General features: G+C 37.4%; 1 protein-coding gene across 2 annotated transcripts; it reads left to right on the plus strand.

Annotated features, from left to right (window-relative positions):
• The first annotated feature begins 7,957 nt into the window (after window positions 1–7,957).
• On the plus strand, window positions 7,958–16,306 carry LOC110619127 (probable RNA helicase SDE3). 2 transcript variants are annotated; one of them, XM_021762378.2, is made up of 4 exons: window positions 7,958–8,187; window positions 8,964–9,996; window positions 14,783–14,992; window positions 15,114–16,306. In XM_021762378.2, the coding sequence occupies exons 2-4, from the start codon at window positions 8,977–8,979 to the stop codon at window positions 16,101–16,103; spliced, it is 2,220 nt and encodes a 739-aa protein (XP_021618070.1). In that variant the 5' UTR covers window positions 7,958–8,187; window positions 8,964–8,976; the 3' UTR covers window positions 16,104–16,306. The 2 variants fall into 2 exon arrangements, with proteins under 2 accessions (XP_021618070.1, XP_021618069.1); XM_021762377.2 differs by lacking the exon at window positions 7,958–8,187 and having other exon boundaries at window positions 8,194–9,996.
• The last annotated feature ends 357 nt before the right edge of the window (window positions 16,307–16,663 follow it).

Genomic DNA, 16,663 nt, shown 5'->3' on the forward strand with positions numbered 1-16,663 from the left:
CACATAAATCATAATCAATAAATTTTTGCTTTCGGCGTTGAACATTAACCATGATTTAATTTTAAAAAATTAAATCTAATTAAATTTCTTTCTTTTAATTAAAGGAGATTTATAATTTAATTTTTAAATATTATTTTTTTAATAAAAATATTATTTTTAATAATAAAATATTATTTATACTAAAATTTATTTTTCTATTTATATGTATCTTTTTAATTTTTATATTAATTAAAATATTAAGTTTTAATATTTTAAATTATAAAAAATTATATTTTATTATTAAAAATAATATTATATTATATTATATCAAAACTTATTTCACAGTTCACAAATTAAAATACTAAGCAGAATTGATAAAAAAATAAATAAATTAAACTTATTTAACAGATAAGGTTTAATCCAATTTTAAAATAGTAAAATTTAGAATAACCTAGCTATCAATTTATGCCTTCCCTTTACATTGTAGGTGAGGAATTTATTCTGGTGGCAGTAGTGAAGGATAATCCTTTAAAAATTTGACAAATCAAGCTAAAATTTTCCACATGAATTATTCTATTTCCTTTCTGCATGCCTCTTTCACACGGTATACCATGCATTCTTCTGTTTTTGGCACTTTGTTTAGAAAGATTTTTGTTTTTTCTCTCTTAAAAGTATATGAAAAAATTAATATATATCAATTTTTAAAATCGAATATTTTAATTTTTAAATTTTTTACTATCGAAAATGGATACCTCCCCTTTTAAATTATCACTAATAATATATAAAATCATCATAAAATTCATCAAGTTTATAAATTTTTAAGTTTGTTCTTTGGATCTAAGGTTTTCTTTAAATTATCCCTTCCTCCTTCAAGATGGGTGTAAATAATTTTGATCTGTTGCTATTTTAAAGGGTTTTTTTTTCCTTGATTTACATATTTAGGTATAGGGAAGTGCTAAATTTGTTTTTGATTTTATTGCAATTTTCTTGTGATTCGGTTCTTTAAGGATGTCTTCAAAGTTGGCGCTTAAGCTTCTGAACCTTATGGCTTTATAAGTTTGAGAGAGTCAGCGAGCCTTGTTGTTAGGCCTGTGCAATCGGTCGGTTCGGTTCCGAACCGAACCGAACCGAAAAAACCGAAAACCGAAATGTCAAAATTTTAAAAACCGAAATAACCGATTATGATTATATAATCGAACCGAACCGAACCGATAAAAATCGGTTCGGTTCGGTTCGGTTCGATTCAAACCGAAATCTACAATGAAACGTAGAAAGATATTGGGTGAAAGAAACCAGAACAATGAAACGAAGCTAGCTCTATTTTTGACAATATCAAGGGAAAAAACAAAATTAACAATTATGTATCTGAAACCCCAAATCTTCTTATCATATTTGCAGAAAATGAAAGCTTTTTTCTTCCCATTTGCTAATCAGAGAGAACCCAATGCAAGAACTCAATAAGCAGATTCAATTTTTTAGCAACAAAATAAAAACCATACCTCAAATTATAAGCCAACAGAAGAGATCACTGAAGAGGACAGATGGTCGACGGTCGACGGTCGGCAGTGACAGTGACACTCAGCAAATCAATAGGGACTACTGGACTAGGGAGGGAGGGAAAAAGATTGATGGCGAGCGACGGGATGAGGGTGAGCAACTCCCACTTCTTTCAGCAGATCGACGGGAAGAGGGTGAGCAATTCCCACTTCTTTCAGCAGATCGATGGGAAGAGGGCGAGCCATTTGTGACTTCTTTCAGAGGGGGAGGGGGAGGGCGTCGTCGTTAGGGTTAGGGATTGGGTATTAGAGTGAGTGTGAGTGATGTGAAATTGTGAATAAGGGTTTCGTTTCGGGCTGGGGGGAGGGGAAATTGGGAGGGGGGAGGCGAACGCCTGGGCCGAGGGTTGGGGGTGCTGGCCTGGGTTGGGTATCAGAGGGGGAGGGGGAGGGGGAGGGGGAGGGCTCGGGCTTGGGCTTGGGCTTGGGATTAGAATCGAAATCGGTTATTTCGGTTTGATCGGTTATTTAACACGTTTAAACCGAACCGAACCGAAAACCGAATAATTTTAAATATACTAACCGAACCAAACCGATCATCCCAATTAACCGAACCGAAAAACCGAAATTAATCGGTTCGGTTCGGTTTTTCGGTTTAAACCGAAATCTGCACAGGCCTACTTGTTGTCATTTTCTGCTACTGTAGAAGAACGCAAAAGTAATGTTTGGGGAAAACAAACGGTCTTTATAGGATGGTCTCAACTGCAAGCTTAAAATGCGACATAATAAACATTATAGTTATCGTCAAAAGGCTAAGTAGACAAAACGACATGAGTAGTAAGAAACCAATCTCAACGGGTCACGTACCCCATATCTCAATAAAAAATATCTCCTTCAAATCTGAACAAATGAAGATTAGTGGAAGATCTCTGATATTACATAACATCCACCTAAAGTAAGGCATAAGTTGTCGCTATTAAGTAGAGACACGTGACAAGGATCAAATATATAGAAAATACAGACCAGCATAAGAAAGAGATGGTCTAAATATTTTAGCACCCGAACCATTGTCAGGAGACTCGCCCTTCCACCAATAAGGTGAGTCTTGATATGAAGTTACCATTATCATGCATAGCCTAGCATATCTGCATTACACATGTGATCATGGGATTTCCGTCTAATGGCTGACGATACTCCATATCAACCAAACGGCTATATTACCGTCAGATTATTAGAAAAGTACTATATTCATCTTTATCTCTTACGGTATAAAGATAGAACCCCACAAGGACCAAAATACACTATTCTCAAACTCTAAAACTCTAAAACTCTAAATATTTCATTACATACCTCATCTAGTTATTGACTTGAGTATCGAAATAACTATTGTGGGCATCCACCACCACCTCACATTATCTCCTTGCGTGTTCAGGCTAATCGCAACCTAATTCTATTCCAATCACGTCATTAGTTTAATCTTTGCAACATTAATTAGTAAAATAAAACTTTAAGGACTATATTATTATATACTATTAACTTTTCTAAATTTAATTTGATTCTCTTTGCAACGATTATAACAAATTTAAAATATTTGATTTTACTATTTAAAATTTAAAGTATTTGATATAAATGTGAAATATCATAAATATTTTATTTTTTATTCAATAATTTTTTTTAAATAACATTTTCATATTTTTTTTAAATTAAAGAAGCAATGAATAAATAATAAATTTCTTTTAATGAAAATTCCATCTTTTAAAAAATCAACAAAAAAATTAGGGATGTTTTAGCTGAATTTTTTTTTTTTTTTTATCTTGTCTCTCTCTCAATCAGTTTTTGTTAGACGATAAGGCCTTATTATTTGTTGTATTTGTAATTCTATTAGCTGTATATTTATCTTAGACTTAGAGTTATAGTCAAACACTGTAAACACTGCATATAATTACCTATTCAGCTAATGAGAAAAGTAGCCTCTTCACCAAAACTGTATATGGTATCAGAGCCCATCTAGGGTTAATTACCATGAGTTCAAGTAGTGAGATCTCAGATACGACAACCCCTTCTATTTCTTCTACTTCTCCTGCTCGTGAATCTTCGATTACTCCTTCTGTCTTTGCTTCTTTTTCCTCTGTTCCAAATGTCTCCAATCAGCTTAGTGTCAAATTGACTTCTAGCAATTATATTCTATGGAAAACCCAGATCTTGCCTATCATAAGAGGGTACAATCTTGAAAATCATATTAACCCAAATTTCACTCCTCCACCTCCTGTGCTTGCTAATAATACTCCAAATCCTGCGTTCACTACCTGGTATTTAGAGGATCAGATTGTCCTTGGATGGATCAATTCCTCCTTAACTGAGCCGTTGTTAAACAACGTTGTTGGTGTGTCCTCTGCCTTGGAAGCCTGGAATAAGTTGGCTACATCTTTCTCTGTTGGTTGTCGAACTCAGATCCGCCACCTCAAAAGCGCGATTCATCATCTTGATCAAAGTAGTGAGTCTATTGAAGTGTATTTGCAACGGGCAAAGTCATTGTTTAATCAATTGCAGGCATTACAAAGTTCTATATCTGATGAAGATTTTGTCGGTGCTATTCTTGACGGACTTTGTAATACCCGGCTAGACTCCGGTATCGGAATTCCTACCGTCCGGTGGAATCTCGGATGTTGGAGACCTCTAGAAGGGTAGAATCATGTTTTTATGAAATGTTTTCATGTTTTAATGGTTTTGAGTATGAAATTGAATGAGTTTTTGCATGAAAAAGTCCTTGGAGGAAAACCCAGGTTCGGCCGCCGAAAGTCAAGTTCGGCCGCCGAACATGCATGCGTTTTGGAGGCACGTTAGGCCCCCGAAAGCATGAGTGAGGGAAGTCCAGGTTCGGCCGCCGAACCTCAGGTTCGGCCGCCGAACCTCATGTTCGGCCGCCGAACATGGCATGCATGCGGAGGCACATTCGGCCCCCGAACGTGGTCTGGCCAGCCACTATAAAAGGGTCCCTTAGCCGAAAACGGGCGAGCTTTTCCCCATTTTCGGCCAAGGTGAGCTTTCCGCCGTCTCTCACCCATTTTTGATGTTCTTCCTCTAAATCTTTCAAGATTTTCACTTGTTTTCACTTGGTTTTGAAGATTTAAGCTTTTGAAACAAGTTTTGGAGCTTTGGGAACTCAGGAGCTCATTTTCGTGGATCTCCAAGTTTAGGTCGTCTCCCTCTCGATCTTCAAGAGGTAAGAGCCGATCTTAAGCTCCTTATGTGTTTTAAGTAAGTTTTATGCTAAGCCTATGGGTAGAAATGCATGTTAGGTTATATGTTGAGTTTATGGTTATTTTGATGATTTGAGCAATGTATGTGGATTTTTGTGTGTTTGAAGTGTTGTAGTTGGGGTATATGATAGTTTGAGACCCCTAGGTGTAATGTATGTGTGGTATGCATGTTGTAGAACGAGATTATGCATGATTGGAGGTTTTGGGAGGCAAGAGGTTCGTTTGAACCAAGTTTCTGCCCTTCTGGCAGAAACCAGGTTCGGCCGCCGAAGGGAGTTTCGGCCGCCGAACCCCTTTGTGGAGGCAGCGTTCGGCTGCCGAAGTAGCCCCCGAAAAGAGACTTTCGTCTCTGTCTGGGACTTTCGGCCGCCGAAGGTGCCGCCGAAAGTGCCTGACTTTCGGATCTGTCCAGGACTTTCGGCCGCCGAAGGTGCCGCCGAAAGTGCCCTGTTCAGCCATTTCATGCATGTCTCTATGTGATATTTTCATGATGTTTTAGGGGGTTTTTGGGGAGTAGTTTATAGTTATGTTCAGGTGTGTTTGGTCCCTCATTTGAGTCCACCTGTGTAGGTTCGGACCCGAGGAACCGAGGACCCCAGCAGTGAGTTCAGCTGCTTCGGTGTTGTCAGAGTCAGCCAGAGGTGAGTGGAACTAAACTTAATCTTTTAAATTAAATGTTTTATCATGTTTCATGCATCATGATTATGCAATAGGATGATTGCATTAGTATTCACGAATATGCCGCATTGCATCGATTGTTGTTGATGTGGGTGAATGTTGGATGACCCAATTAGTCCATGACAGGAAGACCAGGACCCCATTTCTACGGCCTGGCACGGAAATGAAAGACCAGGACCCCATTCTACGGCCTGGCACGATTGTGGACTCGAAGACCAGGAGCCCAGAGGAGGCCCTGGGATAATGGTAAGTAATGTATGTATGACAGGAAGACCAGGACCCCATGCTACGGCCTGGCACTATGTTAGCTTGGACTAATTGGTGACAAGTTCACCCAACCCTTATGTGAATTGTTTGTGTTATGATGCATTCCATTTGAGCATAGTGTTAATGTATTTTACTAGCTCTACTCACTGGGCTTTTAGCTCACCCCTCTCCCTTCACCCCCAGGCTTGCAGGTACAGTATAGTGCGGGAGTCCGGATAGAGTAAAGAAGTCATGCTTATATAATAGCTAACAATGGACATGATCAAATTGTAATGTAAAAGTACAGTATAGTTATGTAATGAGTTTTATGGATGTTAGTGTGTGCTTGACCATAGAATGTTGTATCCCTTTTTATACATGATCTTAGAGATTTTGATGATGTTTATGTGAACCAGCTCAACACAGGTTATGTTACCCTTTGAGGGCACAGATGAGATCCCACAGAGGGATCAATGTTATGTTAATGTTATGCACAGGTTGAGTTTGGTTGATATTCATGGAAAGAAAAGTTTTAATTTTTATGCATGTTGTTGATCATGTATGGGATTATACAGGTTCACAGGTTTTATGTCAGGCTTGCTACGGGTCCCGGCGGCCTTAAGTCGACCCGGATCCTAGCGCCGGTAGCGGTCCGATTTTCGGGTCGTTACAGAATGGTATCAGAGCCCTAGGTTCATATGGTCGGACCTAGAGTGTCGGGCTCATAGAGGTTATAGAAGGTCAAGCACAATAGGAAAAGATCATGTCCACTAGGATAGGATGTGGAGTCCTGTCTTGCATGATGATGTGAAATGCCATGATTTTATGCATGTGCATTAATGATATGCTATGATATGTGATGTATGCGATGAGGGTTCATGTGTGCCCACATGAACCATATGATGCTAATGTTGCTTGTGATGTGTACTGTTTTTTTTCAGAAAACAGGATGAGAGGAACTCGTCGATCAGCGAGATTGACTGGAGTACCACCTGAGGATGAGGGCATGAGCGCCCGTCCTCCAGCATTGCCTAGAGCAATGTCTAGCAGGTCCAACAGGGACAGGGTAGCAAGAGACCCTAGAAGGTCTCTGGATCTGGGTAGGAGCAGATCAGTCAGAGGAACAGTTCAGGGAGGAGCGTCAGAGGATATGGGGGATGATATGGACGTAGAACAGAGGAGGGATGGCAGTTTGGGAGTCAGTATGTCAGAAGAAGGAATGGGAGAGTCCCAAGGAGGCACTCAGGCCTCGGGATTTGTACAGCCGCCTCACTACCCACACTTCTCACAACATCCCGGGTATTCGATGGGAGGTACGTCGGATTACCCTAGTTTCACCCCTTATCCCACACAGATGCCATACCCACCATACTCTCAGTACCCAATGTATCCACCTCCACCCTATTGTCCAAGTCCAGCAAACCCTACCTCAGAAAATGTTACACCACCTCCACCACCTCCACCACCTGCAGAACCAGCAGCCCCAGTTGCTCAACCACCTAGACCTAGCTCAGCCAGTGGGAGCAAGGTGGAATCCACCACTAATACCTCTCTACCCTTGAGAGCAAGCTCTCTCGCTAGTGCTACGCCCACGACACCTGCTCCTATCACCACACAATCTGCCTTCTCTCTTGGTGCTAAAATTGAGCTTATTCTTATTTTGAAGCTTCGAATTCTGTGCTTAAGCGTTTTCCTCATCCACAACAAATAATCTTCAAATTTAGACTTTGCCCATAGGACTGAATGATCAATGGCGTTTGATTTGGTTTTAACATGTTTACTAACCGAAAATAATTGAATTTTTGGTAATTGATATAGTTTATTACAATTTTATTAAAAACGTTGAATTTATAATCATTATTTTACTAAAATAAGTTATAAAATTAATCAGATAATAAAAATAATTTTTTAAAAGTTATAAAATATAGAAATACCACTTAATTTTATTTTAAAAATAAATAATTAAATATCTGATGAAAATAAAATTAACAAAAAGTTTCACTATCAATAGTTAAATATTATAAACAATGCCATTCTTTAAAGAATTAATTAATTTATTTTAAATTTAATTAAAGAGATTAAATAATATTAATATTTTAAATTAAAGGTATTAAATAATATAAATAATTCAAAAATAATTTAAAATAAATATTTTTTAAAATCATTAATTATTTTAATTAAATAATTTTAAAAAAAGATCGAATTAATTAATTTTATAAAAATTTAGAAATTTATAATAATTCACCCTTTAAAAAGAAGAAAAGAGCCGGCATGGTCTACACATGTCTACTTTCTTTTCTTAGCCATCAAGGAAAATTTATAGTCTTGAGAGAAGGTCAGCATCTGAATCGTTTTCTGGGATAGTCTCCTGTGGGGTCCATTCTGCTGATGTGGCAATATAGTGGTGGGTGTGAATTTTCTGGGAAGGCTGCTGATGGTTGAACGTTGATTGGTGGTGAACTGCTCTGTTCATTTCAGTGAGTTCGTCCTGCTCTCTCTTTCATTTCTCACAGGTTGGGGAGTCTCAGGTGAGTCAATTCCTTTCCCATCTAACTCGTTCTGTCTTATTTCCCCTTTTTCTTTTTCGGTCCTTGTAATTTTGATCTTTTCTATCAAGCTACTGAAAGTTATGTTGATCTGATTCATCTGCATTCATTTTGTTCTTGGGAGGGGAAAATTAGGGAACTGATTGAGAAATCAATATCGATCATACATGGAGTATGTTATTTAATATGATCCAGAAACAAAATCAACATAATTTGCTGTATTCCTTTTGGGTAGTCATCAAAATAAATTTATATCAAGATCCAAGAATTCTTTACTTTATAATATCTTTTTGTGTTGCAATAATTCAGCAACTGTACACTGGGATTGGGCTTCCTCATCTTCACTAGAACTGGTGTTTCAGTCTAGTCCTGGTAAATGCATGCAGCAGGTTAAGTGACCTTAAGAAATCCAAGTTACCAAGTCTTTATTTTCTCTGCTCAGAATTGCAGATTCCCAGTTTCTTATTTAGTACTAGCAACAAAATCTTCTAGGAAGCAAGTCATAGAAGGCGATCCTTAGTTTCAGTAAGAAAGATTAATTGAATATTTTGGTGATAACCACTCTTAATTTGTCTCCCCATGCCTAGCAATCTCATCTGTTAAGTTCTATCTATTAAGATGGATCAATTTCTCCCTTTTGAAGTGAGATTATAGAGAATATGACTAAATTATTTGTCATGGGGTGGAGTTGAGTGTCATGATTCTGTGCAACAAATTGTGTCAAAAGAATATTGTCGTTTTATACTATCTTTTTGCAGGAAGTGGGCCTACATGTCTCAGTTTCTTGAAATCTTGCGTTGTATTCTTTGTTGTGTTGAAGATTATGGAGATGAAAATGAATATGAAACATTTTATGTAAACACTACACGGGAACCAAGAGTGTCTCGAAGTGTTATTCCTTTCAATTTCAAGGCAATATTCGGTTCAAGGTCAAGTGATTCTGTAAACTCAGTGGAAAGCATTTATGATGTGTCTAGTAGTTTTGATAGTAATAGGAGATATGTACGTATACCTTCCCATAGTCCAGAAACATATTCCTCTTGGCTGCCACCTTCATCCCAAACTACAACAAGAGCATCTTCTTCGTACCGACCTCAATCGCTAACGACAGATGTGACTTCTTCCAAACCATCACAGGCATCACTGCTATCTCCTGCATCCCAAACTTCGTCTAGATCATCCCCTCAGGCACCAAAACTCCCACTATCTTCAAAAAAAGCGCAACCATTAATACCAGAAATACCTTCTTCTAAACCATCTCCAGTGTCTCTTACATCCCCAACTTCTTCATTAAAACCATCCCCTCAAACACCTTCATATTCTTTAAATCCATCTGTATCCCTCCCTAAACCTTCAACAGCTGATTCTAAACCATCTCCTTTATCCTCTGCAACTTCAGCATTTTCTTTTAAACCTGTTCCTAAAGCACCTCCTTCTTCCTTGGACGCTTCTCTATCATCGTCCAAGCCCTCCCTGACTTCTTCCTCAAATGTCATCAAAATTCCTGATATCCAAAACTCCTGTTCTGAGTCATCTCCATCACCGTCTAAGCCCCTTCCATCTTTTAAGCCAACACTGGCTCCAGCTTCCTCAAATATCACCGGTCAACAGACAAAAGCCAACTATGTATGGGTTCGAAAGGATACATTACCTATTTATATGACTCCCAAGGATATACAAGATTTGATCAAGAAAGACATGGTCCCTGAAGTTCTGAAAAAGCCATTGACTTTGTCAACGTATAAGGATTATTTTGCTGCTCTTCTTTATGCTGAAGACTTCTACATTGAGGTATTTACTATGTTAATCATATCTCTGAGTAGTTTTATCAATAATCTAGTTGAATAAGAAAACACACCGTTATGCCTCAAAAAATTTTGCATGGCAAAAATATGTCTACGAAATCTTAATTATTCTATATGCTATTTTTCTGTCATGAAGAGCTGACTATTCAGAATAACATATAGCTGAAACTGCAAAAAATAGCGGCAGAAGGGAAGTTTAGAGACAACAAGATGGATTCTAGGCAATGAGAACGAATCAAGCATAACTTGAAATTTCAATGATAATTTAATCTTTTGTCATACTTTTTACTGGGTGGACTTTTCTCTTCAAAGTTCAAACTACTAATATATCTGAAGGATGAAATAACTGGCCTGTCATGTATAGATGTTTCAAGAAATAGGATTGCTATGTTATGAAGTTGTTTGAAACATCTCAATTTGAATGTGTGTCTAAATAAGATTGAAAATTTATTCGCCAAAGAAACAAGTATAGATGAAAAAAAGAATAGAAAAGATCTGGCAAAAACTCTAAATGACTCTGAAAACGATGATGAAAAGAAGAAGTGGGAAGCAGAAGTTTTGAGAGAAAAACATCTCAATAGAAAAATGCTTGATGTTTATGCTGTTACAATTGGGATATATATAATACTTACAAGAATACATACTAGGTAAAAAAATAAATTGATTCCCTAAATATAGTCTAATCATATTCGAATTATATCACACAATTATATCTCTAATTATGTACACAATCACTATAAATCTAGACTATTTACATAAAGTATCTTAACACTACCCCTCAAGCTGGAGCGTACATGTCATATGCTCCATGCTTGTCACAAATATACTCGATTCGTGAATCTCGAAGAGATTTTGTGAAAACATCAGCTAGTTAATCATTTGAGTTGACAACAAAGTAAATATTTGGTTGAGTGATAGTGAGATAATTGAGTTTGTCAACTAATCTTCTGTATCTAGCAGGATCTTTAAGTGGCTCCCACTCTTTAGGAACCAGTTTGACATTTGGATCCATGGGAGTGTCCACATGTCTACGGTCTAACATGCATGTTTCTTCTAATATATTCAAAGCATATTTTCATTGAGCAAGAGAAGTAGTAGTTGTTGCTATTGAAAGCAAGACCAAAGTAGGTGATGATGGAACTGGAGGTGAGTCATTAGAAGTACTTGCATCAGGGAGAGAAGTATCATTATTATTAGCAGATGAGTGAGGCCGATGTGTATAGACCTGAAAAGGTGGTGTAGGAGTGGGAGATAGACTAACTTGAGGCCATGGAGAGATAAGAGTTGCAGGTATAGGCAAAACTCTAGGAACAAAGGTTTTGTGCGTTGAACTAGAAGAAAAGTAAGGGGAGGTTTCAAAAAAGGTAACATCTATAGAGACCAAATATCTATTAGTAGTGGGATTATAATATTTGTAACCTTTTTGAAGCCGAGAATGGTCGAGAAAGACACATTTAACTGATTTAGGGTAGAATTTGTCTTTACTAGGGGTATGATCATGAACAAAATATATACATCCAAAAACTCGTAGAGACAACTGGTTGGAGATTTGGTTAGGAAAGAGAACCAAATGAGGACTCTAATGTTGCAAAACAGAGGAAGGCATACGGTTGATCAAGTAGCAAGTAGTAAGGACTGTCTCGCTCCAAAAAACACAGCGGAACATATGATGTATGAGTAAGGTGCGAGCGGTTTCAATCAAATGCCAATTTTTTCGCTCGGTAATACCATTTTGTTGAGGAGAATGGGCACAAGACGTTTGGTGTAATACCTTGATTAGACAAAAAATGAGAAAAAGAAGAGGAAAGATACTCTCGTGCATTATCACTACGCAAAACCTTAATGCGAACACTAAATTGATAATGTATGTCAAGCACAAAATTTTTGAAAAATTGAGAATAACTCAAAGCTATTCTTCATTAAAAAAAAGCCAAGTGCAACAAGAATAATCATCAATAAAAGTAACAAAATACTAAAATCCCAAAGTTATACTGGCACGACTTGGACCCCAAATGTCTGAATAAACAATATCAAATATCGAGGTGGCCCTATTATTGACTCGCTTGGGAAATGAAGTCCGAGTCTTGGACTCCAAATGTCTAAATGAACAATGTCAAACATCAAGGTGGCCCTGTTATTGACTCGCTTGAGAAATGAAGTTCGAGTTTGTTTCCCAAGTTAACATTATTCACATGCTAAAGAAGACAGAAGAAAGATTAGGGACGATTTTCTGCAATTTGAGAAGACTAGGATGTCCCAAACGGTTATGAACAAGCTCAACGGAAGTAGTAGAAATAAAAGCAACTAGAGAGGTGGTACAATTTTTGTGACTCAGATCCTGTTCCAATCATTCTCCCAGAACTCCAGTCCTGCATCACAACAGAATCAGCAGTTGAACAATTATGATTTTTGGTCAATTTGCTAATGGAAATTAAATTAAATGGATATTCAGGAGTGAACAAGACAGTAGTTAAGGGAATAGAATGAAGGAGTTGTACTTCTTCTATTCCTTTAATTTGAGTTTGTGAACCATTAGCTAAGATGACTTTAGATGGTGTGGAAGGTGAAATAAGAGTAGAGAAAAGATTGTGATCAGAAGCACCAGAGTCTATGATCCATGGACCAATAAGTGAAGACTTAGTTAGACAAGCAAAGGAATTATCGGAGTAAGCAATGCTGGAAGATAGAGGATGTTGCTTAGCTGTTTGGAACTGCAAGTATTCTTTATAGTCTTCTCCAGTTAAAGTGATTGAAGCAGGCCTTCTTCATTAGATTGGACAAGATGAACTGCTGACTTGCCAATATTATCGGGTTAATTGGGCCGTGGTGGTCGGCCATACAATGCCTAACATGCATCCTGTGTGTGACCTTTCTTATCGTAATAGGAGCAATGAAACTTCTTCCCTTTACCTTTGTGATTTCCTTCTTGTCCTTGATTCCGTTGGTGTACAGCCAAAATCGAGTATTCCATATCTGTAGCGTCACTCTTACTAACGGAAATATGTAAGAGCCTAGCGGACACATCTTCTGAAATTAGAATAATTGAACCAGTCAAAATTTGATCTTTCACATAACAAAGGTCAAATCGCAATCTAATTAATGTCAAAACCATAAAGAATTTATCTCGTTGTTCTTCTTGCGCATCAACATCATCAGTAAAAAGCATAAGAGAATTAAATTCATCTTTCAAAGTTTCTACTTGACCCAAGTAATTAGCCATATCCTAAGGATTCTGTTGTAAGTGAACTATATCTAACACAACCTTATAGATGCTTTGTACGTCATTAGTATATAATATTTTAGTCTTAGTCCAAACCTTACAACAAGTTTTGCAAGATTGAAACAAAGCAAACAATTTTGGATTTAATGAATGCCATAGAAGACTACATAGTTGAGCATCAATTTTAACCCAGTTTGTTCTATTGGCAGTGATATCACTGACATTTTTTGTTAAATAATCATCATACCCTTGTCCTAAAAACTATAATTCTACTGATGTAGCCCAAGACACATAATTATTACTTGCAACTTCACCATCGCAATTGAAAAGAAAGGTTTAAGGGACTCAAAACCTGTATTGAGGGTGTTCTGTTTCTCAAACATGAGAGAGGCTCTGGAACAACAGGGGACTGAATAGGGACCTGAATCTACCAAAATAGGAGGATTTGTGACTGTGAATAGTAAATCCGAAGCTATTGTTCACAAGAGATGCGTGAAAACGGACTGGGCAAGTGACCGAACCTAGTGAGCTGGAGTCGCCATCATCGGGCGATGCTGGAAGAAGGGTCGCCGGTGTGAAAAGGTTGCCAGAGAACAGTTCACGCGTCGGGACGTGTATTGGAGACAGACGGCTTGAGTGGCGCGTGGGGCAAGTTCTGGTGACGGCGCTTCACCAGGTCGCCGATCGGAAGCCGGCGAGAAATATGGGTTAGGTAATGAGACCAACTGATTTCCAGAAAGTCTCCAAAGTAAGGTGGCAGATCTGCCACTCACAGTTGAACCAAGTTTCTTGGCTCTGATACCATAAAAACAATGACAAAAAAAACAAAAAAAGTGGGAAGCATAAGTTTTGAGAGAAAAATGCTTGATGATTCCCCTCAAGCCAATTGGGGTATATATACTACTTACAAGAATACATACTAGGTAAGAAAATAAATTGATTCCGTAATTATAGCCTAGTCATATCCCAATTATATCAAACAATCACATCCTTAATTATGTACACAATTACTATAAATTTAGCCTATTTACATAAAGTATCTTTACAGGCTCCTATTAGCTTAACCCAAATATCTTGTACTGCTTCTTTCTTTCTATTGAACTTATTTATTGACATGTTGTTAATAACAGCATAAACATTCAATTGCATAGTCCATAACATGTCAAAAAAATAAATTTATTATTTTCACAATCAAATTGATCTAGTAGGCTTGGTAGAAAATCATCTTTGGTCTTTTGGATAAGAAAAGAAACCATAACTGTCCTTGTATGATGACAAACAGAACAAGCAAAAACTTGTACAACTGCAAAAATGGTTAGAACTTATTAAACATAACCTTTTGATTTAGTAGATACGTTTATGTGGAAACAATTAACTGGTGTACATAGTTCATGCTGCTGCCTTTAGACTGCAATATTTTGCAATTTACTATATTATTTTTTTTCAAAGGCTTGGTCTTGCTTCCATATTTTATTTTATTCAGTGCTTTGACTTTTGATCTTGCAAATTCAGCCTTTTGCACTGGCTTGGTTAATGTTTTTGTATGGATCAGAAATGGAGCAAGTTCAAATTGGTGGATATCACATTAAAATTGCAAAAAGCATCAGTCTTTAAACTATCATACTTCACAGAGAGTCATGAAAAGGAAGATAAAACCTTTGTGACATTTGAGATTGACGCATGTCGTGAGAGGCGGCCATTTCTAATATCAAGGGACTTTGTCTTTGCAAGACCCTCAGGAAATAAGACTGAGCCATTTCAGGTTAGCCACTACAACTTCCATTTAGTGTATTCTATGGACAGAAATATTTATTCAGGTCATCTATATGCATCTAATATTTCCATTTTATCCACAACTTATAATGTTTTCAAATGCAAAACAGGGTGTTATTTATCGTGTGGTGAGGAGCACAACTGTGCTGGTTGAATTTGGTGATGATTTTGATGCTCAGCATCATTCATCTCGCAAATATGATGTTAGCTTCTCATTTAACAGAGTGTGTTTAAAAAGGGCTCATCAAGCAATTGAAGCTGCCTCAGATCCTTTATTTAAAGATTACATTTTCCCTGATTGTAACTTCAGAAAGAGATGCTCTGAATCAACACCTTCATATTGTAATTATAAACTTGATGCCGATCAAATGTCCGCAGTTTGTCAGATCTTATCCTTTCAGGGGCCACCTCCTTATCTCATTGAGGGCCCACTCTGTGTAACTAAAGCTACAAGGCATGAAATTAGTCAACTATCAAGAACTGGATTGGTTGTCCAAGAAGCTGTGCTAGAATTTTATCGAAGCTCTCAAAAGCACCGAATTCTCATATGTGCACCTAATAACAGCACATGTGATTTGTTGACAAGAAGCTTGAAGAAGCACATTCCTAAATCAGATATGTTTCGAGCTAATGCTGCATTTCGAGAGATAGATGGGGTGCCTACTGATATACGCTCGTCATGTGTATATAAAGGTGAATGTTTTTCTTGCCCGCGCCTTCAGGAACTCCGGAAGTTTAGAGTAATATTATCAACTTATGTGAGTAGCTTCCGGCTTTGTAACGAAGGCATTGCTGCTGGACATTTTAGTCACATTTTCTTGGTGGATGCCTCATCAGCTACTGAGCCTGAGGTAATGGTGGCACTGGCTAATTTGGCGAACAAGAACACAGCTGTAATAGTCACTGGTGCACCAGGAAACTATCCAGGTTGGGTGCGCTCTGATATCGCTAGAGAAAATGGACTAATGCATTCATACTTCGAAAGACTTCATGAGAGAAATCCATACGCTAGACTTGATCCAATGTTTATCACAAAGCTGGTCAGCTTCGAGTCCAAATCAGATGATAACCAAAGCTTTGACCCTTTCTTCTTTGTGTAGTTTGCTATTTGATAAACAACAGCAGTACCTGTTGATGTGTAAAAATTAATCCATGGAGTCCACTGTAAGTTGCTTCCCACTTTCTTGTGGACACGATGCTTGTATAGTTTAGTTTTTCCAGCGTTTTCCGAGTAACTAGATCACTTTTCAGAATTATGTTTGAGACCATATATCTACAATGTGGCTAGAATTTGTTTTCCAGACGTGAAGGCACAATAGCAGTTAAGATCATGGGTTCAAATTTTAGCGGTTAAGATCATGGTCAGGACTTGATTCTACAATAGCATTTGATAGTTTAAACTTTTGACATAATGATCATGACTTAATTCTACAATAGCAGTTAAGATCATGGATTCAAATTTCAGCGATACTGGGGAGAGGATTATCTAGCCTGCGTAGATCTCTTCAAAACAAGGCACACTCCTACTCTTATATTATATATATCTCCTATTCCGATTTCCAACTATGCGGTACGCATTCAATCGGTTCGGTTTAAAATCGAATCAAATTAAATAAATTAAAAATTAAAATTTTGATATTTATAAAAATCAAATCGATTT

Source organism: Manihot esculenta, chromosome 7 (genome assembly GCF_001659605.2).
Source record: "Manihot esculenta cultivar AM560-2 chromosome 7, M.esculenta_v8, whole genome shotgun sequence".
Lineage (NCBI taxonomy): Eukaryota > Viridiplantae > Streptophyta > Magnoliopsida > Malpighiales > Euphorbiaceae > Manihot > Manihot esculenta.